General features: G+C 35.8%; 2 protein-coding genes across 8 annotated transcripts in view; one reads left to right on the top strand and one right to left on the bottom strand.

Annotated features, from left to right (window-relative positions):
- The window catches only part of SMC4 (structural maintenance of chromosomes 4), a 37,784-nt gene extending 27,357 nt beyond the window's left edge, over nucleotides 1-10,427 (bottom strand). Inside the window, exons 1-6 of one of the 3 annotated variants that reach the window (XM_081138084.1) lie at nucleotides 10,264-10,427; nucleotides 10,053-10,151; nucleotides 8,786-9,101; nucleotides 7,708-7,886; nucleotides 7,057-7,248; nucleotides 5,364-5,540 (exon numbers count right to left, since the gene is read on the bottom strand). In XM_081138084.1, the coding sequence (XP_080994210.1) occupies nucleotides 5,364-5,540; nucleotides 7,057-7,248; nucleotides 7,708-7,886; nucleotides 8,786-9,101; nucleotides 10,053-10,151; nucleotides 10,264-10,269 (969 nt within the window). In that variant the 5' untranslated portion in view covers nucleotides 10,270-10,427. Of the gene's footprint in view, nucleotides 1-5,363; nucleotides 5,541-7,056; nucleotides 7,249-7,707; nucleotides 7,887-8,785; nucleotides 9,102-10,052; nucleotides 10,152-10,263 lie in introns of those variants that run through there. The other 2 variants (XM_081138085.1, XM_081138086.1) reach the window with 2 other exon arrangements.
- IFT80 (intraflagellar transport 80) overlaps nucleotides 10,302-27,172 on the top strand; it is an 82,478-nt gene continuing 65,607 nt past the window's right edge. Inside the window, exons 1-4 of one of the 5 annotated variants that reach the window (XM_081138088.1) lie at nucleotides 10,566-10,674; nucleotides 17,888-17,969; nucleotides 19,124-19,207; nucleotides 21,695-21,916. In XM_081138088.1, coding sequence (XP_080994214.1) covers nucleotides 19,171-19,207; nucleotides 21,695-21,916 — 259 coding nt within the window. In that variant the 5' untranslated portion in view covers nucleotides 10,566-10,674; nucleotides 17,888-17,969; nucleotides 19,124-19,170. Of the gene's footprint in view, nucleotides 10,433-10,558; nucleotides 10,759-17,887; nucleotides 17,970-19,123; nucleotides 19,208-21,694; nucleotides 21,917-27,172 lie in introns of those variants that run through there. The other 4 variants (XM_081138090.1, XM_081138087.1, XM_081138091.1 and 1 more) reach the window with 4 other exon arrangements.

Below are 27,172 nucleotides of genomic sequence, written 5' to 3'. Positions count from 1 at the left end.
CTGCTTGTTCTCTGTACAACAGAAGGGACAGGCAAATAGAAAAAAACCCCAAACCCTTTATTTTAGAAAAACTAGCAAAGGCAAAAAAAAAAAAAAAAAAAAAAGGAAAAAATTTACACCTTAAAAAGAACATATTACTTTCTCAATTTAAATATTTAAAATATTTATTTATGAGTGAATCCTAAAAATTTGGAGTAAGACTTGCTTATGACAAAGCATATTTACCAAAAAGCCTCAACATAACTATAAAAAGTAAAAAAAAGGGATAAAGTAATTTTTAATCTACCCATTGAAAAGAATAATTTTTAATATTTATACTCATCACATTTTCTACTTTGACAACACAGCAGCACATGATTATCAAATACAAAGTGAAATGTTTTCCAAAGAGCCTGCTTAGATTTTCTGTAATCTTCAGTATATATGAATCAGTGTTTTAAATAAATTAGTTTAACCTAAAATATGTATTTATTTACATTAAGTATCTATTTTATTCTGCTTTCAATGATCAGTTCTTTCCAAATATTTGCAGCAATAGTTTAAGTTTTAGTCAAGATTTAAGCCTGGAAAAATGTCCGAAGCTTTGGATTACAACGTGGGTAAATTCCAGCCATTGAAGAAGCTGAGTCTTACTCAAAATTTTTATCTAGGCAGGGTTTATCAACAGAGACACTACTAACATTTTGTGCTAGGTATTTCGTGTTATGGAGAGCTATGCTGGGCATCTTATGATGTTTAATAGTATCTCTGACCTGGAGCCACTAATGACAGTCGCATCTCCTCTCCCGCAGCTATAGTCCCCACAGCTACAATAGCCTAGACTGTCTCCACGAAAAACCACCCTCAGCTGAAAGCCATGGGTCTACTTGTTTAAATCTTAGAATTATAATACAAGTAACAAATAGCTAACACCTGATGTTAAAACTGTGCCATGAACTTAGATACCTGACTCAGATGGTCACATTATTTTAGTATATATTTTTCAGATAATCAAAAGTTGGAATTTAGTACACAGTTTACAGTGATACAAACATTCCTAAAGATATCATGCTTTTCCTGACCAAATTACTCGCTGAGGAGATGGAACACCTCTATTAGCAGACCGCCAGCTTTGGGTACAGTGGTTAGTTGTTTTTGGTTATTTGTTCCTCCTTCCTCTACCCCAATTAAAATGAAGGATATACAGTTATAATTTGATTTTATTCTAACAAGGTTGCCCACTTGAAAATAAATATTAAAGTGAAAGACAAGGACACTTATGAATCAAAATAGTTTCACCTCAAGTCCCACATAACATTGTTTTAGATTATTTTATTATATGGCAATCAAATTTTTTTTTTTACCAGTTATTATCAGATGAACACTAATGAATCGACAAGCTATTACAGCATTTAGGCCTCTACTTGTCACCTGACTGTTAGGGCTGCTATGGCACCCCAATGACAACCTTGGACCTTTCTTGTGGCTCTGCTCCTTGATGTCTTTTGCCTACTTTACCACCTGCTACTACTTGCTTTCTTGCTTCTTTTTCCACTTTGTGCCACTTCATATATAATCTGTGAGTTGATAGTCTGTGCCCACAGGACCACATCTTTATTCTTCAGAAATCTTACCTACCCCATAGGAAATTATAATAGTATCGTTTTAATTTAGGGCAATAAGTTCAATATATTTCAGAGATAATTTTAAAGCACCAACCTGATTTTAAAGTCACCCTTCCATACCAAGGCTCACAAATAGTGTTAACATGATGACCAAAAAAAAAAATGTTTCTTCAAGTAGCTACAATTCTAGCATCTGAAGCTGGCAAAGTTTTATAGGCCTCTATACTGTTACCTCTAGTTTCTACAGCTTATACATAAGTTCTTAAACACTTTTTGTTGTTGTTATTTACTACAGACTATATTTTAATATAGTCTGTATATTTTAACATATTTTAAATTATGTTAAACTATATCAGAGAAATTAAACAACTGTGGAATGTATGAATTGTGGTTTTTAAGAGTAACAGAAATAGCAAACATACTTCAAGAGAATATTTGTAACACAGAGACTTAAATCTTAACTTATTGAAGTGGATGGATACTGTGACTTAACTGTGCCATTCTTTGATAATATAATTTACAGGGATACAATGTAAAAATCTAAGAGGAATGAATAGGTATGACACTCTTTATTCTTATTCAATAAAATCCAAATTTTTAGCAAAAGTACAAACCACAAGAACTCAAGTATATAGTTATAATAAACTGCTTCCCTAAATAAGGCCTAAAGATTCTTAAGATAAATATGGGTGTTTGCATCAAAATTAAATGGCTCAGGATTACTGAACTTTAAATTTTTATTTTGTATTAATCTTTTTATTTTCTCCATTTTCACTGTAAATTATTGTCCTTTATCTTATATCTCTTCTGGTTGCTTACGGATAGCCTGTTTTCTTTCATAGTTGAGGCTGTTGAACACGATACTTTTGGATAACAGAAGTATTATTGATAGGCTTAAAGACTAGAACCCAAATAGTCTGTGTGTCATGCCAGACTTAGGAGAACTATCCTGGAAAGAAAGAGATGGACAGGCAACAACTCAGACCTAAGTTAATCTAATCTCCAAATTCTTAAACAATAAGAAAAAAACTTGGTTCTTGTTTTAAATTTTAATTTAGGTTTTATAATATAAACACAAAGCATATGAAGTTAAAAAACTTTGACAAAAGTAAAATTGTGTTAATTGCTGTAGCTTTTCAGGTGTTTACAAAAAAACACTCCTGAGACAGTAATCATTAATGCAACCCAAGGGTTATCATTATTCTTCTAACCTTGAATGGAGCACATGCATCCAAACCAACTAAACCTAGTAAGTCATAGTCATCATGAAATGCTTTATAGAGCTAATAAAACCCTACTTGTTTGCACCAATAGTTATTATAATGGAACAAAAGCTCCCAAATCAGGAGTATGTAAATGAATAAATATATAAATATAGAAAGTATAATGGTCAATTATAATCTAAAACTTCTTGAAAGCATGTATATATAAGTGCCCCTAAGGACAAGAAAGGGTTTAACCATCTTTGTATCATTTATAGCATCTTAGAATACTACCTTATTAGGTACTCATTTGAGTGGTCAAATGATTAAATTTTAAATGGATCTAATATGAGAAATGCTTTCTTGAAGAATTTACTAAAACAACATAAACATTGTAAAAAAAAAAAAAAAAATTTTACCCTTATGGACTTCATTTGAACATGACCACTGGCCAGTCTATACATTTTATTCAAAGTAATCACGTATGTCTTGGATGGTGATATTATGTCTCCACATTTCCAACCTCCCAAACCACAGCCAAATTTTAAGATAAATGTTATTCAGAGGGAGGGAAAGTAATAAAAACAACATTCTTACTTACGTTCAAATACTTTATATCTCTAGTACAGAAGTCTAAGATTTTGATAAGGAACTAAACAAAAATCCATAGAAACCACTGCAACTTTCCCTAACTTTAAAATAGGGCATCATTAGTTCTACCTAGTCCAATCTCTCTTTCTTCTTCCTAACAGGCAAGTTCCTAAAGTTCTTATAAGCTTAATCAAACAAAATTTAATCTGTTAACTTGGAAAGTTTACCTTGGTATTAAAAATGTTTAAAACAATTGTTAAGATGATATAAAAAGATTGAGATTATCATGAGGGCAAAATAGCTTAAGCATCTTAGGTACTTCAGAAGAACATATTTAATATAAAGTTGACAATTTAAAGATTATTCTTATTTACTTTTTTGGGAAAGCTGTTACTGTATTTAGCTTCCTTTATTACTGAATTATGGAGAGAGGCTGCACAAAGGAAAAAGAATTACCCTTACAAAGGTTAAAATACAGCCCAATTTATTTTGATGCCTTTGCTTATGTGTAAAAGTTTATCCCAGGATAATAGTAAATTATAAACAAAAGATAAAAACACAAGTATAGGTTCCTGCAAAATGGTATCATCAAACTTAGTATTATAAAGGAACATAACTTTTTATTCATAATTAACCAAACCCAATCTCAGAACGTAAAAGTCCATAAAACAGTTAAATTTGATTTTTTATAAACCCACAAAGCTTTAATTCCACACTTGTGTTAATTCAATCTTGTTTAAAAATATATCTAGAGCTGATTTCCCAACATTCTTTTTAAAATAAGTTTGGGTTATAGAAGTATTACAAATGTACTGTGCCTGGTAACAAAGGTATTAATATAGGTCATTTCAGAATGATTCTGGTTTACCTTGTACATACACCACGCATGTCTAAAAGCAGTATTTCCTTTTGAACAAAACTTTTAGTATCAAATAAAAATTCCCAACTTCGTGTAAAATCAATAGGACAAGATACTAAAGAATATTAGTGGCTATTTCTACACCACAATATAGTTTTAATTATGATACTCTTGGTGATTTTGGACAGGACACAAAAAGATAGCCTCAAGGAAAAAAAAATTTTTAATACATCTGATAAAGCTATGCTTTACACTAAAAAGTTTTTAAAAAGGAAACACATAAAGAATAAAAAGAAGGGATTTTTCTTACAAAGCAATGCTGCTAGAATACATCCTTACTCAAAGAGAGAATACAGGGTTTCTAATAAAAATCAACTTAAAGCCAGGTACTTAATTTTATGCCCCTTTAAAAAAACTTTAAGAGTTGTGATATTTCAGAATGAAATATCAGTTATTCTCTGATCTTCCAATACTGGTTCAAGTAGGACATCCATTCTAACCAAAACAAAAAACCAACTTGAGTAAGCTTTTAGTTAACCATTCTAAGTGTTAAAAAAGAGATTAAATTAAATTAGCTAGGTACTCAGGTAAATTCAGCAAACACCAAGTGTACAGAGTCTTTTCTCTTCTTTTTATGCTATATAATACTAGTGGAGATAATAAGAACAAAAGTAAAGGAAAATAACTAGTAGTAGATAATGAATCTCATTTAAAATGTTACCTGAAAGGGAAATACAAACAAAAATGATAAATAGTTGCTATATCCCTGTCACGCTAAAGCAGCACAATAATATTGGTGTTTAATATTTATTTCACTACGCCAATATTTACGTGCTGCTAGAGCGGAACAAGTATGTCAGTTCATCCAAACATGAGCATCTGATGATGAAAATATAGTTTTGAATGAATTTCCTTAAATTTCTAGAGCAGCAAATAATGATTCGCATCTTGACTGTAGTATGTAAACCATGATGTGCTGCTACAGTACTTTAAGGCCTCAAAAATACAGGATTCATCCAACAGGGAAATCCCCCTAAACTTTATTGAAAAAGAAGGAAAAAAAAGTAACAGTAGTAAGAGAACCTCTAAAGTCTTTAATAAACTTACCTGCAAGATTAAAAATCTGTTATGGTCCAAGTCAATTCCATGGCTTCGAAGAAGATTTCCAACATCCTTAAATGTCTTCTTCTTCCCACTTATGTGATAGACAGAAGTATTATCTCTGTAGGCCGTCCTGGATACATAGAAGTTACTGTTAGGAATGACTTCATAATCATTCCCTTCCTGTTTTGAGGAAAAACAAAACCAGAAAACAATTGTTGGTATTTTGTCTGTTCTAAATTTTACTCACTTCATATTGAAACTAATTCTATGGATTAAAAATTTCAAAGAACATGCACATAAACTGGCAATAGTTCTCAGAAAGAACCTTCTTAGCAAAGAATACTTTTCAAAGTTGTGTGATTCCTTTCTCAGAGGTCACAAAAAACAAAAAGCCAAATCAAATAAACAAAAACAAAACAAAACAAAACACCCACCTCCAAACAAGCCTAAAAACATTTTACCGAGAAAAGAGTTGATGAAGGGGGACAAGAATCTGACTATATCCAAAACAAACTCACACAGTTATATCATGTTGACAGATTAAATTACTAGTCCATTAAAAAAAGCTGCAAAGGATGATTCAAGGAAAAAAGGAAGGCAGTAACAAGGTGATACGGCTTAGTGTTTGTTTTTTTTTGGGGGGGAGGGAAAAATACCATTAATAAAAGGTAAAAAGAATTGTAAAAAGTTGACAACTATATCCCCACATTTAAATAACCCAAATTAAAAAAAATAAGTGAAGTACAAAATCTACTTTATTAAAACACTTCCCCTTAAAAGCTATGTCACTTCGAAATTATGACTTAAAATTTACACAAATCAAATGTAATGGGCAATGGAATCAAATCCCATTTATTAGCGATCTCTTTCCAATTCAAATTGTACAATAAAAACTTAAGAGACAAATTAAAAGAGATTCCACTGTGTAGATTTAAAACCTTTTATATTAAAAAAAAATTTAAAACAAAACCTACAAGCCAAGTCACATCCCTTCTCGTTGTTCTCTATATTTTTAGGTTCTGGCCAGTCATTTTTGAACCATGAATTTCCAAAGTTAATTATTAATCAGAAGAGAAAAAAACCTATACCAACAAAACAGTCTAAATAATCTAAATAGACATTTTACCTATAATTGCCTCCTTTTCTAGAAAACAAACATATTAGCTTGACCCTTCTCCTGTTTTAAAAGGGTAGTTCAAACGGAAGCAAAGCTCTTTCACATCAGATACACAGGACTACTAACAACATTAAATTTCACGTGAACTGAAATAACAGAAATGGTAAAATTAGCCAACTATTACATTTTCAAGTTTAGGTAATTTATCTGAAGGCAATAAAAATATAACTGTAAAAATGAACCAAAAATTTATAGTAAAAGAATGCCTATTTGGCACTCAGAATACTAAAAACCACTTGATTTTTTATTCCAAAAAGGTACACACTAACTACTACTATGAGCTACTTAAAATTAATTTCCCTGGCTAAAAATTTTAATATTTTAAGTTTAAAAGCTACCTCCACCACTCCTCAAAAAGAAAATATGGTCATGGAGGTAATTAAATCAACAATCTGTTCTGCTTTATATACTAACTTTTGAAACCAAATTTAAGTCAAAAATAATAAAATATGCAATGTACTAAAATACTTTGTATTCCTTACTTGAAGTTGCAAGTACTAAACAGCCAAAGTCTCTTACCTTATCAATTATCTTTTGAAAATGAACTTCTACAGTACAACTCTGAATATCCTTGTGTTCATCAGAATTGTGTATTAGTACTGAGAGTTTTTTAGATCTTATTTTTTGTGCTCGATAGCCAAACACAAAAAGCATAGAATCAATAACATTGGATTTGCCACTGCCATTTGGCCCAATAATACAGGAAAAGCGCTGCATAAAAAGGACAGAAAAAAAAATTAAAGTGAAGTTTAAAAGGTCATACTACTGATGTTAAACGGCTTGATTTTTTTAACTTGCAGCACATCTATGAGCATCCAAAAGTTTTCATTGCTACAAGATAACACAACTTGATTTCTTACTCCTGTCACAAGCTTCCACACTTTAAAAAATACTACATTCTAATTCTAATTTTTTACAAAATTCATTCTAATAGTAAAGAGAAAATACTCCCTTCGACCAAAAACTCACCAATTCTATTCAGTGAGAACTTTATAATAGGTTAAGAGGTACTAAAAATAATTAGATAAAACAAAAGAGATTTTGTTGTTAAAAAGCAAAGAAAATGTACCAGGTGTGTATCAATCAGGATAAATTTAATAGTTACAAAATTGAAACATCTTGTAATAAAGACTCACTATCTTTCAATAGTTACTTAAAATGGTCAAATACCTTATGAAAAGGTCCCAGAATTTTTTCTCCAGCATAAGATTTGAAGTTCTGGTTTACAATATGAGTTATCATAAGTCGAGGAGCTCCAGCTTCATTGGTCATTGCTGGAGGCGGGGGAGGAGGGATGCTATTCAAAATCTCTTCTAAACTTCTATTATCAATTTCCTCACTTGGAGTCTCTAAGTCAGTCAAAGGCAAGGCAAGGGGGAAAAAAAGCCTACATTAGTACAATTCCTTCTGAGAACTAGGGCCTGCTAATCTCTGGAGAAATGTTATTTAGGAAACCTGCAAATCTCTATTTTCCACTTAAATAGTATTATCCTAAGCTCACAGGCAGTGAGAATCTTTCATCTTGGTTTTATTTTTTTTTTTTAAAGTGAAAGAAATGCCGACCGGCACAAAATTCTATAAAAATATACCTCTTAGGAGTCAGAACACTACATCCATCATGAAGCAAATCTGGGTAAATCAAAACAACTTGATTCCCTGCTCTTCGCCTAATTCGGTGGTTACATCCTAAGGATCTAGCTCCAACTCTCTTCCTCTCTTTGAGCACCTGGAAACTTAACTTTGGACACTTCCGAGCTCCACTGCAAACTGTCACAGGCGTTTCATAATGTCATCCAATTACTAGACTCACAAATGCTACGGTGGTTTAGAGTAAATTATCATCTTCTCTTTAATCGCATTTTAAGACCACGGAAGTGAGGTTAGTTAGGGTCAAGCAACTTATCATATTAACATAGTCATGTTGATTCTTCCTGAAAAAAAGTTCACTGGCTATAGGCTGACCGTACCAATTTCCGCGGAAATAAGGCCATAAACAGAAATTCACAACTGACGCCATTTACTCGCCCCCATCCCCTCCAGCACCGCTACACTGAAACTGCAGTCTTATCTCTGAAAATCGCCAAATCGCTCTCTTGAGCTGGCCTACCCGACCCGCACGCGAACTTCAGACGTCAACTCCGCAGCCCCTCTCGTCCACGCTAAATAAAACCAGCCAGTCCTGGGTTGGGCGCGGACCCCTTGGGGTCCCCCCGCGAGCTTTCCCGCAGAGTCTCGGCGGACTACTCACCTGCGACAGCAGGGGCCGGGCTCCCGGCGCGGCCGGGCGGCGGCTCGGACTCCGCGTCGCTGCTGGCGCCGTCCGGGGACTGCGGCGGCCAGTCGTCTCTGCGCCGGGCGGTGGAGGGCTGGGCGCCTTTACGGGGCATGGTCGCTGGGGCCGGGTGAGAGCAGCAAGTGAGCCCACCTGCCGCACGGCCACGCACGTTCCCCGCAGGATCCCGCGGCGGGACGGCTAAGCCTCCACCCCGTCCCACTCGGGGAAAAACTCCGTCCACCCGTTTCCAAGAGCCTGTTTTAAAAACCCTGCTCAACGCCAGCGGGTCCTCGAGAAAGAAGGCACAAAAAAACCTAAGCGCTAAGGAAGCGGGATTTGTGTTCTTAAGCAAGTCCTAAGCAAACGGGGAAACTAGACGTGCCTGGAAATCGAGCAACGATGGAGCAGCTGCTTAGGTTCTTTTTATTCTTTAATGCCCCACTCACCTCCGTCGCCCACAGCACAAGTGTATAGGTTTATCTGAATGTAATTTCTAAACGAAGTAACTTCCATACGCTCGCATTTACTAACATTCCCACGCTCCCGGGGCTAGGGATGCAAGCGCACGGACTTCGAGGAGTTCGTATTCGCTTCAGCTTCGAGGGGCTATTGACTCTTCCTAAAGCAGAAGGCTAACGGGCGGCTCGCAGCCCACAGTCCTTTCCCCGCCATTAGCCCTCGGCGCCGTGGACGGCTCGGGGGCTTCGAGGTCTCTCTACAGCCCGACTGGGAGGGCGGCTGGAGGCTCGGCGGAAAACTCCCCGCTTCCAAATCGGACGCCGGCGACGCCTGCTCCGGCTCAATCATCTGGGGTGCCCGGGGTTTGTCCCTCCGGGGCGCGCAGGGGAATCCCGTTGGATAATGAACTACGAAAGGTCACCAGTAAGGGCTAAGACCCGGTGATTAGTTTCTTGAGAAGAGAGAAGGGCAGGGGGCCGGGGGAGACGCCCTTTCCCCGACAGACCCCAGAATTTCTGCGATCCGCGAGGCTCAGAACCCCTACTCCCACCACAAGCGACGCCCAAGTAGCTCAGAGAAGTGGCGCCCGGGAGAAGCGCGCGGAAGCCCCGACTGCCGGGGAGCGGCCGAGGGGGGAGGGGTGACAGCGAGCGAAACCTCCCGGCGACAGCCTCGGCGCAGACTTCGGCTGCTCCAGCTCAAGGCCTGTACTTTCCGGACGCGCGCGGACGGGGTAGGAAGTGAGAGTATGACAACCTGATCAGGAAAAGATGTACTTTACCTGCGGAACAGTCCACTCAGACCAAGGCTGGAAACGGCTGTATAAACCCCCCGCTCCTACCGGTGTCTCGGCTCCGGGTCCTTCACTCGAAAATGGCGCCTAAAATACAAACTCGAACGGAAATTCGTTACAAATGTGCGCAATGCTTTCTGGGAATCACTAATTTGAAAAAAAGTGCGGCGATTATCATCGCCATATTCTAGTCGCTTACACACATGCGCGAACTGCTGGATGGGGGGGGGGGCACCCAGGCGACGTGGGACGTTTCTACTAAGCGAAAGGAAGAGCGAAACAGTGTTTTCCCCGGAACTTACGGAAACGGCATCTTATAAAAATATTACAAAAAACCCCGACAAGGCGAGTTTTGAAAGAAGAAAAAAGTGAGTAGGGTTCCGCCCACAACTGGAGGCGGGGCTCAGTCGTCCAATAAAGTCCCTCAAAGCGAGGGCGGGCTCCCTGAGGGGCGGGGTCTCAGGCCCGCTCGGGTGACGCGCGGCGGGAAGTATCGCGGGAAGAGGGAGTGAGCGCAGCTCCTTCGAAGTCACTATGGTGACGGGAGGTCGGGAAGCTTCTTGGTAACTGGTCTGTGAGAGCGGTCGCCATCGCTTCCCTGGAACTTAAGGTAAATCTCTTCACCTTTGGACGTGGTGAAGAAAGGGTTTGGAAGTTGTGCCCGTCACTGGATCCCATCTTTCCTGCTTTGAGGGTGTGTACGGCGTGGAGCATCAGTTGTTTTCCGTCTCCCCTGGGGGCAGTGGGGCTCTGGACGTAGCTTTTGGGATGCAACGGAGGAAGCCCAGAATATGGAGAAACCTAGGGACAGCAAGGAAAACGGAAGACCTGGATTGGTGAATGATTGTGTAGTCCACGTGTGAATAGCAAAATGATTTCGAATTATTGATGTTAGGTCGTTAGTGTCGCTAGTGCAGGGGTGGTGGGCTTTTGAAAGTCCGTCAGGGAAGGAGCCATTTGCCGACGTCATCTGGTTATCATTACAAGTATCGGACAGCAAGTATTTTAAAGTTTCTTTTGTATACTTCGCATTGTGCAAGGCATAATCAGGATTATTAAGCAAGTATTCCTGTTCCCAGAGAACTCAGTTATGTTGTTGAGTTTTTAACCTGCAGTCTGTGGATCTGGTGATTGGTTATTGGGCTTCAGAGGAGTTCATAGCTGTACCCCCTCTTCCCAAATTGTATACAAAATTTTGTGTGTGTGCATTTTTCTGGGGAATTAATTTTTCCAGAACTTTGATCAGAGTCTCAAACATGCTCTTAATCCCCACCAGGAAGCATTTATTCAGCAACTCTTATGTACTTGACATTGAGAACCAGGAGACTCTTTTTTTTTAAAAAAATGTTGCACACTTAGTGCCTGGCATACTAAAGCACCAATACACCTGCTTTATGAATGAATTTATATTGTCATTCTAAGTAAGTATTATGACGCTTGCTCTGAGGAGCATAAAATCAGGTTCAGTAATTCTCAAAGTGGGGTGTGGACACTCACAAGTGTAAGAGACTGGTGCGGTTTGAATAAGCATTGACTTGATATTATTATATCATATTATTAATCACTATATTATATATTATATTTATTGTTTTCATAAGACAAACTACAGACAATAAAGCTGAAGGGGGAAAAATTGGCCCGTAGGCATACTAGGAGATAAAGGGATTCCCTCTGAGAGCCTCTGAAATCTTTTGGATTTTTGAAGTTTGTAAAACACTGCAAAACCTGAGTTGGAGAGATATCAACCATGAAAAAGCAAAGACTAGACCAAATTGAGTTGTGTATATGGGGAGAGCACAATATGGTAGAAAGATGTAACAGATAACAGAATCCCAAATCCCATCATTTTTTAGCTACATGCTTGGACAATATACTCAATTTATCAATCTCTCTGAGTATTTATTTATAAAACCAGCATGTAATACCCGTCTCATAGGATTGTTTATGACTGTTCATCTAGCACACATGCTATAAGCATTCGATACTGTGCTAAGGATGTATAATGGAATGTCAAGTTAGAAGAAGGTTAGCTTATGAAGGGTCTTGAAAGCCATGTCAAAGATTTTAGATATGGTATGGAGGAGGCATCTATTAGAAAAATTTTGAACTAAGGAATGACTTGTTAAAAAATATAAAACAAAGAATTATGTGGGATGTGTTAAAGGCAAAAGAGACTGAGATCAGGCATTGCTTAGTTAGATTATTACTGTACAGTGCTCCATGTGGGAGGTGAGAAGTCTCTACATAGTAGAATGGAAAACATTCTGACACATTTTGGAAGAAATAAAATATATAGCTTTTATAGATTTTAATGTACAAAGTTAAGAGTGTAAACCTTGAAAGTGAGACACCATTCTTTGTTTGAATCTTTGAATTAGTGATGAAGGGATAGGAAGAAAAATAAATCACAAATAAATTGTAGTTTTACTGCCTTTAATAATTGCTGTGAATAATGGTAGGTCTTGATTAATAAGAAAGAAATGTAATTTCAATAAATCAATAAATTGACTGACAGCTTTTGATTTAGTTGAACCTAACCATGACCCACTCAGAACAAAGGTTTTTAAAATACTCTTAAACAAGGTTGTATAATGAAGAAAAGACAGTCATAACAAACAATTACAGAGTACACTTAAATCTAGAGTGAAAATAAGACACTTGGAATAAGAAGAGATGAGGGTCACAAGAAATAAAAACTTGGTTGGCATCTGCCAATACTTTGGATGCTTCTCATGAAATCAACACTTTCTAATTATAAAAAGAGGATGGCCCAATTGAAATGGACTAGGTTATAGTCATTTTGGAAAGTGTCTCATCTTTCTGGTCCAAAATCATCTACTAATAACCTTTATCTTTAATTTCAGGCAGACAGGGAAGAGAACCCTTACTTTTTACATTTTAAAAGTAAAATTGTAACCCACAGGAAGAAATAGGTTCAGGTAAAAGGTGGAATTAGAATTAAAATACACATTTGCAATTCTTTCTTTAAGTGCATGATTTTGTCGTTATTATATGTTTTGTCTGCCTTCTAGTGTGGTCACAACATTTCATAAAGTGAACTTAGATTGGGTAAATGTTTAAAAATATTAGTCAAGTTTGCAACTGTAAATACAAGGTATCCTCCCAAAATGTATACATATGTACATCCTGTATTTGAGTCAATTAGATATTAATTAATGAATCAAAATGAATAAATAGCCTGGCCCAAGTGGCTCAGTGGTTCAGCATCAACCTATGATCCAGGAGATCAAGGTTCAATTCGGGGCCAGGGCACCTGCTCGGGTTGGTTGTGGGCTCTAACCCCAGCAGGGGACGTGCAGAAGGCAGCCAATCAATGACTCTCTCATCTATATCTCTCTCTCCCTCTCCCTTCCTCTCTCTGAAATAAAAAAGATACTTTTTTTTAAATGGAAAAAAAGAATAAATAAACATGAACTTATGTAAGTGATGTATAAATACTTAGAGATTATCATTCAAGATTAATAAATTGGATATAGACACAGGACAGATAGTAATGAATACCCCTCTGGATAATACAGGGTGTCCCCCCAAAATGTATACACATTTTGAATAATTATAAAGGCCGTGTTTGTACTTTGGCTGCATTTTCAAACTTCCAGTAGTGTTTTAGGATGAATTTCCTTTGTTCAAAGTGTATTCTGGCTGAAAAGAAACATCAGTTGAGCTATCAGCTGTTAAAGTGTGTATACATGTTTTTTGGTCACCCTATATAAGCCCCCAAGTACATTAACCTTGCTAAAACTCTCACCTACTTCACAGAAAAAAATAGGAAGCGAGGAAGCGGAATATTTTTTTGGGAAGGACCATTTTGAAAGATGAGTTTGTTTTTGTTCATGTCTGTGGGCTTTATTGAAAGATATATCAAATAGGCAGTAGCGGTAGAGAATATAGTTCAAGAGAGAAAATAGGATGAGAGAGTGTTATAAGGATAGTTGGAACACTAAAAATAGGTTAGGTTTTTAAGGTTGTGAGTAAAGAAGAAATAGCATCAGAAAATGTTAGAATCTAGGAAAAAGAAATAATTATAGTATTGTCTCTGGTAGGACTTTAGATATGTGACAGAAAACCCAATCCAGTTTGTCTTAAGAAAAAAAAAAAATTGGCTTCTATATCCAAAAAATCAGGTGAGTATAACTGGACGGTGTTCAACGACAGCAGGATTTTGTTTCTTTGCTCTGCTTTGCATACCATTTACTTGGCATTATTCTCAGGCTCTACATAGTGGCCTTTGGCACCTCCAGGCTGTCTCCTTGCTGTGGTAAGATAGCTACAGTAACTTCAGCCTCAAATCTTCTAAAATTAAAGACTGGGGGTAAGGAGAGTTTTTCTTGCCCATCATTTGTTTGAATAAAAATTCTGGGCCATCTGTGAAACACAGTCTCTGTGCAAAGGGAATGGAATGCTCTAATTGGTTTAAGTCTGAGTCTCATTGCTGGCCCCATTTAAGCCACATGAGCTAAGAGTGATGGAGTCTGTGTTTCAAGGAGAAATTCTTTGTAGTTAAGAGTGAATATATGCAGAATTACAAAAACAGCAATTTGCACTACAAATAGGTAACAATTACTAAGTTCTTACTGTGTTTCAGCACTCTACTGTACATTTTACATGTTTATCTCATTTATTCATCATGACCTGTGAAGTAGGTACTATTAGCCCCATTTTAAATAAGGAAAAAATAATGTACAGTATGTGGAAGATCAGTAGAATGGGGGGTCACTATAAGAAGGGGATCAAGTGTAGTAGAGACTGCAAAGAGAAGGAGAATGGTGATCTTAGGAAAAAAGAACATTTATTAGGTTTTTAAAGAAATGCAGAAATGCATAAAGAAGAAAATATAATTGGGCCATAAACCTATCACTTAGTTAATTCTATAATGAATATATGAATGTATAAATAAATAAAATACTATGAACATGGTAAAAACTTCAAACAGTACAGAAACATATAAAATGAGAATTAAAAGCTTCCTTTTTCATCCCAGTGCCCCTATCCTCACAGAGGTCTCCATTAAGCGTCTTGTATATATTCCCAGAAAAACATTTTAGTATCCAATAACTTAAATATACATCCCTTTTTATTTACACAAAAGGGATTGAATTATATAATATTGCTGTGTACATTTTGTCATTTAACATATTATACACATCATTCTATATCAATACATACAGATTCATCTCATTTTTAAAATAGTTGCATAGCACTCTAGTATATCAGTTGAGTGTGATTGTTTTATGCTAGTGATAAATTAAAAGGATGAATTAAAGATGACTACTTATTTTTAAATTTGTGGATCACATGGTTTATTGGCTAGAATAGTAATAAACACCCTGCATTTATTAGGATACCCTGTAAAAGGATTATGGATATAGCCAATAAAAATATCTAGCTATAATGATAACTAGAATTGCAAGGAAATGTAAATATCACTGCGTATACCTACTCTTTAGCAAATGCATGTGGAAATTAGAGTGGAGTGGGGGTTGGGGGTCTTTTGTAACTGAACCCTGCTGCCATTTGAAAACCTGTTTTCTTTCGTTGCTGTGCCTTTGAGTCTGTCCTTGGAAATGAGCCTGTCACGCAAGAGAGCTCTTGTGTGGCTCTGTGACGACCAGCTGTGTCCTCTCCCTTGACTCCAGACTTCCATATCCAACTTTTCCTTGAATTCTCCATTTGGATGCGTAATAGGCACCTTGAACTTAACATGTCCAAAACAGAATTTTTTATATCATCCCATCCAACATGTTCCTCCCTCAGTCTTCCTCACCTCAACTCTCTTCTACCTGTTGAAGCTTCAGAGTCTTTTATTTTAAATCCTCACCCAAGGATATTTTTTTTCCATTGCTTTTTCAGAAAGAGTGGAAGAGGGAGGGAGAGAGAGAGAAACATTGTTGTGAGACAGACACATCTATTTGTTGCCTCCCTTACTTGCCGAGACTGGGGCTTGCAACTGAGGTATGTGTCCTTGGCGGGAATTGAACCCAGGACCCTTCAGTCCGTGGGCCGACATTCTAATCACTGAGCCAAACTGGCCAGGGCCAGAGTAATTTTTTATTCCTCTTTTTCTTAAACCCAGTTCAACAAATCCTATGGAATCTTATTTCAAAATATATTCAGAATGTGACCACATTGTATCAGTCATACCACTACTGCCTTCATCTCTCTTCCAGATTATTGAAATCCTAACTAGTCTCCCTGCTTCCAGTCTTGTTCATCCTTGCTCTTTTTTTAAAAAAATTTAAATATACTATCTATACTGACTTATATTTAAAAATATAAATATATAAAAATATTTATATTTAAATATACTATCTAAAAATATTTAGATAGTATATTTAAAAATATAAGTCAGATCATATCACTTCATTGCTCATAACTTCTGTTCATTCAAAAGAAAATCCAAAGCTTTTATTGTGGATTTTCAAGCCCCTACATGATCTGCATCCCCTCTATTCTCCCCCAGTTTCCTGTCACTCCACTCACTCTGTATTAGCCGTACTGGCCTTCATGATCTAACTTAGCCTTAAAAGCATTGCTGGCTGCTGTGTTTAGAAGAGTTTGAAGGGGGTAAGTGTAGGAGTAGGAAGATCAGTTCTGGGGTTACTGCAGTAATCAAGGCAGGGGATGATGGTGGCTTTGGAGTATGCTGGATGTGCTGAGAAGTGGCCAGATTTGGAGTATATTTTGGTAGTTGGACTTTCAGGGTTTGCTGAGCACATTTTTTCCTCTTAGGCCCCATGAATGTTGGCCCACACTAGACTGTAGACAACTTACAAATGATTTTTGGTAGCAAAGGCATAGTTTCTCCCATGTGCTTCCTTTACAAAGTTGTGAAATAGATCAAGTTATCTATACTCAGGAAACTTTCTTTTTATTATCTCTCCACCCTCCCACCCCCACCCCCAATACCACTGACTAGTTAGATCCTTGGTAACCAATGCCTTTGGGCAAATAAAAACACCTCAGTGCAGCCCTCAGGCAGCTTTGCACTTCCCAGAATTAGCTATGTCCTAATTATTCCTCTGTTTATCCTCACATCATAATGTACATACCTTTCATGCAAATGATCTCAGCTAAATAGGATGTATGGGGCCCTGACCTGCTGACTCAGTTGGCTGGACCATTGTCCTGTTCACCAAAAGGTGGGAGGTTCGATTTCTGGTCAGGGCACATACCTGGGTTGCAGGTTCAATCCCGAGTTGGGGCGAGTATGGGAGGCAATCAGTTGATGTTTCTTATATTGATCTCTCTCTCTCTCTCTCTCTCTCTCTCTCTCTCTCTCTCTCTCTCTCCTTCCTCTCTCTGCAAAAAAAAAAAAAAAGTCAATAAAAACATATCTTCGGGTGAAGATTAGAAAAATAAATAGGTTGTATGGGGAAGATCTTTCTGAGCAAGGGAGAATTTTCCCAGTGTTAGAATGGCACCTTCCTCTTTCTGTAATTCCTTGGCACCTTGTTTCTGAATGGTTGCAGATTACTTTCTCATAAAAAACATACTGCTTTTACTATTTATGTGAGATTATGATTGCTTTTGGTGAGAAATTATTCATAATTATTGTGGATTTCATGTTTGAGGTATTTTGATCTAGGTTACATCATGTCTTTGTCAAAGATCTTTTAAGTTTCTTGTTGTAATTTTATATTCAGATTTTGTATATATTTTCTTGTCTTTTGTGTTGTCATTTCCAGAAGCAAGAATTATCTTTTATTTTTGTAAAATTCTTATAAGCTGGGTGAATTTGACTTACTGTGAAAAAGCAGAATTTTATAAATGTATTTACTCTTTTTTCCTTCTCTAATTGGAAGAGGTCTGACAGAAGGGAGGAAGGAATTTTAAGAAAAATGTTGAAACTTCTAAGGACCAAAAGTGAGCCTGTTAAGTGTGCGGGTGAGAGATTGTGTTCTTTCTCTGGCTGTTATACATAGTATCATACTTTTGATGTTGAACAGAAATCTTCCTGAGTGAACTAGAAGAGATAGAAGGCTTTTTATACTAGCTGCATATTGGCTGACCATAAAACTTTAGATATTTTTCTGTGGTTTTAACAACTTTTTCCTCCCTGTCTAATAAATTTATGAGTAGAATAAGTGAAAAAGGTGCATTGAAATACAGCTGTGTTTAGCACCTTGCTGATCTAAAAGTCTTCCTGGATTAGGGGGAATGAGAAGTTATCAAAGGGAGGCCTGTTGAATTCTTATCTATACTCAGTACATCCTTTGATGTAGTTAGCAGTAATTTTCTACTTGGTGAGGAGGATTTTGTTCCTTTAATTACACTTTAATTTATTTATTTTCTTTTTAGGTTAGAGATATTACTCAGAAAGAATCCTGTAACTATAAATTGAACTCAGACAATTTAGCATTTTCTTGATTTGTATTTTTTGGTGACCTGGTTCTTTGGGGGAGTGTTACTCTTCTTTTTCTAAATGTTTATTTGTCAATAATTTTGTGATTTTTATATAACTTTTATAAGGGGTTTATTACCTCTGCCTAAATAACTCGCTTATTTTTCACACTGGCACTATGGCAACCATAACTGTTGGGGCAGTTTATCTATTCCTAATAGACTATAAACCTCAGATCGGACCACTAGGTTGATGTCATAATATTCCCATGTGGGTTCCAGAATTAAGGCCCTTAATATCTTAGCTCTCCATCACATTTTGGGCATTTATTCTAATGTATTCAATGGAAACAACATTGATTTGGCATTGAGGGGTTCCCAGTTTACAGAACCTTTTGATTTGACCTCAGGATAGCTTTTGGAAATTATTTACCTGACCAGATTTAGTGGTGGTCTGCACTTGTAGGACTGTTTCAGGCAGGGTGTAGAGAACCTCTGGAGTCCAGTCTCTAATCACCCTTTGGCAGGATTAGCACACAGATTAGTTTTCTTCCTCTTTCCACGTCTTTGATACCAGCAGGATTGAAGATGTGTTTTAGTGTCCTTGGAGCTAAGATGTTTTGCTTCTATATTTTTTTGTTCATGTGTTTGTTTTTAATGCAGATTTTATATTTTCCCCCTAACTTTTATTTTTACAGTGAATACAATCAAGTAGCATTTTAACATTTTGCTGGAAAGTGGAAGCATGAGACTGAAGATATCTCTTTTAAAAGAACCAAAGCATATCCTTTTAACACTTACAGACCTTACTTTGATCATCTTACTAGAGTATTGTTAAAAATTTTGTCCTGTTTTGTATTCTACTTGGATAATGGTGTTTTTTCATTCCTTTAATGGTAGTTTAACTAAATTGTTTTTGAAATATTTGAGATCATGTGTTACAGGTAATTCTCCAAAGCAAACTATTTGCTCTAAATCTTACTTTCAAATTCTTATTGACATTTTTCTTAAGTACTGTACTTAAGTACATAAAAAAAAAAAAAAAAAAAAGTTTTTCTTTAGTCTAGTAGGATCTTAAAGAGAAGCTTTTTTTTAACCAAATAATTTCTTTGCTAGTGTGATGTAGTATGTTTTTAAATGAGTTCTGCTCTATTCCCTCATCCCCTCATACTCATGATAAAGTGGAGAACAAGCTGGAGAAATCTGAGTAGTCAGAGCTTTATTAGTTCATGTAGGAAGATGACAATTATAAATATTTTCTCAAATGCATGACCCTATATTATGTCAGCAAGACTTCCCAGCTATATGTCAGGAAGATATATAACTTCCTTCGTTGTTATTTATAAGTGTGTCTAAAAGTATTATCTGCAGACCTTATTACAGGTCTATAAAGGGATCAGTACAGAAATTGAAAGTAAGAGGTAAAAAAATTTTTGTAGTTATTTGACTTTGGGAAACCATCATCAAATATAAGATCATTTTTCTAGTAATTCATTTTTATTTCATCTGACAGAATGATCTGTGACAGATTTGAAATCAAGAAAAATGTCTGCCTTCATCAGAGATAGAAAAGCACTGAATTAGACATTTGATCAAATCTTTTAAATTTATATTATCTTGTCTGATTGTTCTACCTTTTGAGTGATACAATTCCTCTTATTTGTACGTAAGTCATTTTTACTCTTTTTTCAAAGTGTGCTGTCAGGTGTTCATGCCATTTACAATCATACCATATACAAGATTCATGCCATTTACAAGATTTTGACTGTCCATTATCTGCTTTTGCCTTTCTTTTCAAGCTTGAAGAATAATAGTCTAATAACAGTCTTTTTTTAGACTTTCTTAATCTGGCAGTCTTCTCATTTCTCTCATAATTTTGGACCTATTAGTTAGAAGATACGTTGTGCACATCTGATGTATATTTACAGCAATTTATATAAGGATAACCTTAATGTTTTATGTTTGTGTGTGTGTGCTTGTGTGTGCATTTTCTCCCTTGATAGGTTTTACCTAACCTTCTCCCTTTCTAAAGGTCTTACCTAACATCATTTAGGCTATAGAAATTATATTGGAATAATTTTTTTCAGTAATGGTCTAGTGATGCCATCCTTTGGTTTAGATTATACTTTGAGTTCTGAGTATTGCAGTGCCACTTTATTACCTATTTATCTTAAGGCTCTTGTAATCTTTCTATAATTTCTTTTTGCCTTTTTGGTTACTTGCTTAATCTGTCATATTTTGAATAATATTAAAAAACCTTAGAGCATCCCAGAATAATTATGGCACATTGTCTCTTTTTCCTTGAAGTTTATTGAATGCTCAGATAAGTTAATAAAAAGCACTGATGAAGAAGTAAAAGGATTATACAATAACAACAAGAGAGCAAAGAACCCATCTAGGAATGATCTGGCAATAGAGAAATCCAGATGTAAACAAGAGAAAGCATCCCTGGTAAATGACAAACCGAAATGCCTTCTCTATATATACAATTCTCCTAGAGTAAGCAGCCCATTCTGATGGAGGAAGGGAGGGCAACTTGAGCATCTCAGTTTATAGAAATCCTGATAAATCAGAGATCAAAAAGATGAGTTAAACTAAGAATTTTAGGGTTCAGGTCTCATCCAGCACTATGCATTTTATAGGCATAGTAAATTGTAGTAGAACTGTTCCCTGAATTTAATGTCAATAAGCTAAGTAAGATTTTAGTTTTAGCTGTTAAGCTGTAGATTTTTTCCTAGGTAAATTGTTATTATAATGTATAATTTAAGAAGACATTTTTACTGTTATATTTCAATCTTCTTTTAACACTTGATTTTTAAAAACTCATCAAAATAATACATACTTATTCTAACTTAAATGAAAGATATATGCAAATAAAAAAGGTATACTTTCCTTTTCTCCCCACTTTCCCCCAGTAGTTGAGTGTATATTCTTTCCTACCTTTTGATCTGTTAGATGCTTTGTGTGTCTTTTGGTCTTGTTTATGGAATATTTTTAATACAATTTTAAAATTTTCAGGTAGTCAGACCTTTTCTCTCTCTCTCAGCAAATCTGGATTTTTTATCTTGCTTTCCATTCTTACAACTGTTTTGATTAGATGCTTATTTTCCTTTAAATAGAAAATATATGAAAGCCATAAAATGAAAACTACATTTAGAAGCTTGAAATGTTTGATCCTATTTTTATACTTGTCTTATAATCTGAATCTGGAAATTATTATTTAAAATTTAAGACTTGTGTTTTTTATGTCTCCTTAACATTGGTGACACATCAAGAATTAGTAAGCTGTGTGGGCTGGACTACTGCTGAAGAACTGTATTCATGCAGTGATGATCACCAAATAGTGAAGTGGAACTTGTTAACCAGTGAAACAAATCAAATAGTAAAGCTTCCTGATGATATTTACCCAATAGATCTTCACTGGTTTCCAAAAAGTTTAGGCACAAAGAAACAAACTCAAGCAGAAAGCTTTGTCCTTACAAGTTCTGATGGTAAGTTTTTAATGTTATATGCTCATCTTTGTATTTAAAAGGCATAATATATGAATATGACTTATAGTTTGAGTTGTTTTACAAAACTGATATTTGTGGATCTGCATACCTTCATCTACACATTTTGTCCGTTTTCTATGTAGTCAGTTGGTTTATGTATAAGCAATAAAACTATTGTGATGGAAGAAAGTGAATTCAACTGATGTATAGTGGGATTGAATCTGAACCTTAGGCTTAATTTTTCTGTGCTCTCTTACTAGTTGTTAAGCTGTTACCAATTTTGGTTTCTAATTTCTTCAAGTTTAACTTTATGACATAACTACACTAAAAATAAGGACACAACACATACTCATTTAGTAAGCTATCTTTATTTTCTAGTACATGTTTATTTCTACTTACAGAGTTGGAGATTTATTTAATTTGACCATAGCTTTAGTATTGGTGAGTAAAAAGTATGATTTTCTACTTTTTAAGGGAATGTTTTCATTTTCTTAGAAATAATTTGAATTGTTTTATCTGTATGACACTTACCTCCTATGTCAATTAAGAATACATTCATCGAAAGTAACAGAAACTTACTTAGCTAACACTTATGCACAGATGGAGTTTTTTGGTTCACTTAGCTCCTAGGGATAGATCATTAAGCACAGCTACATCAGGCCCTGTTCTCACCATCTCTTTTTTTTCTTCACATAGAGTATTTACTTTTTTTTTTTTTTTAATATATCTTTATTGATTTCAGAGAGAGGAAGGGAGAGAGATAGAAACATCAATGATGAGAGAGTCACTGCCTCCTGCACGCCCCCCACTGGGGATGGAGCCCACAACCCAGGCATGTGCCCTGACCGGGAATCAAACCCTGATCGTCTGGATCCTAGGTCGACGCTCAACCACTGAGCCACGCCCGGCCGGTCTCACTATCTCTTGGATAGGCTCTCCCTACAAGGTGATGATGGCAGCCAGCAGCCCAAGTCTCATCCTGCTAGAAAAGAAATATCAGTAGAGAGAGTGCTTCTTCCTCAATATCTCTTACAGACAAATAGCAGAGAAGGTTCTGGGAGATCATGGGTCACTTGCCCATCATTGAGTGAGTCACTTTAGTCAGGGGAATGGGACACTCATTGAATGCAGCAGACCTCAGGCCACTGTGGGAAGGGAAATAATGGGAAGAGGGAGGGCTTTTGTAGCCAGAACGGGGAAGGGATGGTATGGCAGACAGCACAAGATGCCACGACTTTTACAGACAGAACTTCTGTTAATATTTTTTTAAGCTTGTGTTGTTTTTTTTTAAAGTTTTATTTATTTTAGAAAGAGAGGAAGAGAGAGGGATAGACAGATAGAAACATTGACGAGAGAGAAACATCGATTGGCTGCCTCCTGCACCCTCCCCACTGGGAATCAAACTGGCAACCTCTTGGTTCATGGGTCAACGATCAACCACTTAGCCCCACCCTCCAGGCTAACCTCGTGTTTCTTGATTAAATGAGATGTTGTTTGAGAGTATTGCTGTAGTGCCTTGCTATAGAAGACTGATTCAGAACCGCAGCAAGAATTTAGTTCATCTCAGATGATAACATGAAGCATTGACTTAAAAAACACCACCACCTTTTAATTTTGGTTTGCTTTCACATTTACAGAAAAGTTGCAAGAACTGTGCAAGTAACCCTTGCACATCCTTTATCTAAATTCAGTAGTTAACATTTTGTTCTGTGTTCTTTATCATTAGCTTTATCCCCGCTCTCTCTCTGCACATCCCCCACCACACGCACTTTTTTCCTGAAACATTTTCCAGTACTTTACAGACATGCCCTTTGACCATAAATACTTCAATGTAGTTCCTAAGAATAAGGATATTCTGTTATATGACCACAATACATTGATCAAAATCAGGAAATTTAACACTGATGCAATCCTGTTATCTACTGTTCATATTAAAATTTTAACAATTGTCCTAATAATGTCTTTTTATAAAAATTTGGTTTTTTAGGTACTAAATAACACATTGCTTTTATTATCTCTCTAGACTCCTTTAACCCGGAGCAACTCCTCAGTCTTTCTTTTCTAATCTTGACAGATTGAAGAATATAGGCCTGTTATTTTTATAGAAAGTCTCTCAATTTATGTTTGTTGGCTGTTTCCTTATGGTTAGATTTAGTTTACACTTTTTAGCATCAGTACTTTAGGGCATCAGATTGGGAGATTCATGACGCTGGTTTAACCCATTATTAGTGATGTTACTTTTGATTACTTCAAAAGGTGTGTTCACTAAATTAATCTACTGTAAAGTTACTGCTTTTCTCTTTTGATAAATAATTTGTGAAAGAATAATTTCAGACTATGTAAAAATATTCTCTTCCTTAGACTTCCTCCCACTATCTTAGCATATATTGATGATTCTTGGCTGAATCATTTATTATTAAGATGGTTGCTAAATGCTAATTTTTTAGAACTCCATAATTTCTTCCATATTGATTAGTTGGTATTCTACTGCAAGGAAGAGCCTCCTATCTCCTGCCCATTTATTTATTTGTTTGCTTATGTCAGTTAGATTCATAGATTCTTAAGTATCTTGAGTATTTTATTTCTTGAGTATCCTGTTACCATTTCATTCATTCATTCATTCATTCATTCATTCATTCATTCATTATTTATTTTAGAGAGGGATGAAGGCAGGGGAGAGAGAGAAACATTGATGTGAGAGAGATACATTTATTGGTTGCCTCCCACATGCGCTCCAACTGGGTATTGAACCCCCAACCTCCTGGTGCATGGGACAATGCTCAGCCCACTGAGCCACACCAGCCAGGGCCTGTTACCATTATTTTAAAATTTTTTTGTTAAAATTGTCTCAGATTTGGCCAGTGGGAGTCCCATTAAGCCAGCTCAAATGTTACTTGTTTTTTTTTGAGGGAAGGGTATGTTTCTTCATCATTTTTCCAGCACTTCTTTGCTGGCACAAGATGTTTTAGGCTCATCTTGAACTTTTCCAGTCTCAGCCCCCAAATCAGCTGTTTCTCTTGTTCTTTTTTTTGGGTGCTTAATGGTATTTAAAAACTAAGATGAGAGTGCTAGATGTGCTCATTTCAAAGGTGGCATATCATATATTTTCTTCGCATTTTCCTATTTAAACTCAATAGTATATGAGGATTGATTTTTATCTGGTGAATAATAAATAATTGGTTTTGATAATTTCTGTTGTCTGAGTGTTTCCCTAAATTATTAAGATTAATGATTACTTAACTAAAGAATAATTGCTTGGATCTTTATTTCACATTGGCTTTAGATAAAACACTTTCTGATAGGGGAAAAAAGTCTAAAGTAAAACATGCAATTTAAAAGATAAATTTGCAAGATTAAGTAAGAGAAAATACATTATGACTATCTTTAAGAAAATAGGATGTTTAATTTTATTTTTGAGTTAGCTATATAAAAAAACAAGATAATGTGACACAAATAAGTGTGAGAAAAAAGGAAAACCAAAGTAGAGTAGTTGAGTACTTTCTTCTAGGCTAGGATGAGGACTGCTGGGATCTTGTGAAGGAGAGGGAAGGGACGATAGAGCAGAGAGGAGCAGTGGATGGGTAAGACGGAAAACAGCACCAGAAATGAAGAAGAAACGGTCCAGAAAAGAAGAAAGGGGGTGCCGTCAGGAGTTGGTCAAGGAGTTCCCCGCCAGATAAAGATCTGAGGTCATTTTATATATCAGTGCTATACTCTTTGTTAACCCAGGACTTAAAAGAAGTACACCTGTTATTCTGGTTAAAAAAAACACCTATATATCACGAGATCTACCCTCTTAACAAATTTTTAATTTTACCATGCTGTATAGTTAATGGTAAGACAATGTTGTACATCAGATCTCTAGGGCTTTTTCAGTTTGTGTGATGTTAATCCCATTCTTTAAAAAAAATATTTTCAAGATTTAATTCATTGTTCAAGAGATTTTTGTTTCTAGTTGCCACCATCTTTCTCCTCTTAAATTTTTTTTCCTCAACCCTGGCAGGAAAGATTACAGTTTTTGAGCTTGTTCATCACTCTTCCAGTGTTTCCTTTGTCTGACCCCCTCCCTCATCTGTGGTGTTAGTGGTAATGTTCCAGAAACATCCCTGGGTTTCAAGACAAGTCCTGAACATAAAGCAGACTCTTGCCAAGTGTTTTGTATCACCAATAATACTTCAATATTTTTACCTCTATTTGAATATTTTATGTAGTTGTATCCCACTTTTTAGAGGAGATATTTCTTTAACAATGTGTTAAAAGATTTACATTTTTAAAAGAATTGAATTATTTAAAATGCATTAGTGGAGCTGCTATGTAAAGGAATTCTGGTATAAAAATCTTTTGTAAAGCCAATAAACACTCCTTAAATTATATTTAGTGAAAGTTGATATTTTTATACCTTGCGTTTGGTATATTAAAATAATCATTATATTCTCTTATTAGTTAATAAGTCCATTTTAAAATCCCACTTTAAAAAGAATTTGTGTGTTTATTTCTTTTTATCAGAAGTTAGCCGTTACAGATCTCTTTGTGGCTTTTTGCCACCATTTGCCAAAACATTTCTGCTATTAAGTAGTCTGCAAAAGTGCTCATGGGCCCTTTTTTCCTAACACCCTATTCCAAGCCTTCTCACATTTCCATGGACATTTCTAACTTTAAAAAATGTGTTCCATATAACTTAAATCTACTTCTGTTCTTTTTTTTCTTTTTTTTAATAACATTTTTCTCTTTTTAGTTTATCTTTAATAACAAAAGATTAATTTTATGCCCCAGGATTTAAATATCCATGTTTCTTATCCAAATTATCCATTGTGTGTTTAATAAATCAATAGATGAATCATGTTGGTTATACTCTCTTCCCAACCCCAAACCCCTAGCAAGTAATTGGAAATAAATTAATTGATCTCTAGTTTTGGTCTTGCACTTTTAAAAAGTTATAGAAAACCTGGAGAGAGGAAGAATCGAAAGAGTTAAATGAATAATTATTGGCTTTTAAATATTTGATGTATGTTATTTTATATTTATGCTTTACTCTGGGTGTGCTATTCAAGCAATTTGTAATAATGAGCCAGTATACAAAGGCCAAAGATTTATTAAGTCCCAAATCTATACCAAGAGCTGACCTCCGTTGTCCCAGTGTATGTCTTCTGTGAGGTCATAGGATGCACAAATAATTTTAGCACTTATCAGAATGTCAGTATTTAGTATTTTATGACAGCAAATGTCACTGACCAAAATATGTAAAATTCCTGAAAT

The sequence above is a fragment of the Miniopterus schreibersii genome (genome assembly GCF_964146895.1).
Source record: "Miniopterus schreibersii genome assembly, chromosome: 5".
NCBI classification, from domain to species: Eukaryota; Metazoa; Chordata; class Mammalia; order Chiroptera; family Miniopteridae; genus Miniopterus; species Miniopterus schreibersii.
Note: the sequence above shows the minus strand (reverse complement) of the source record. Positions and strands in the feature narration are given on the sequence as shown.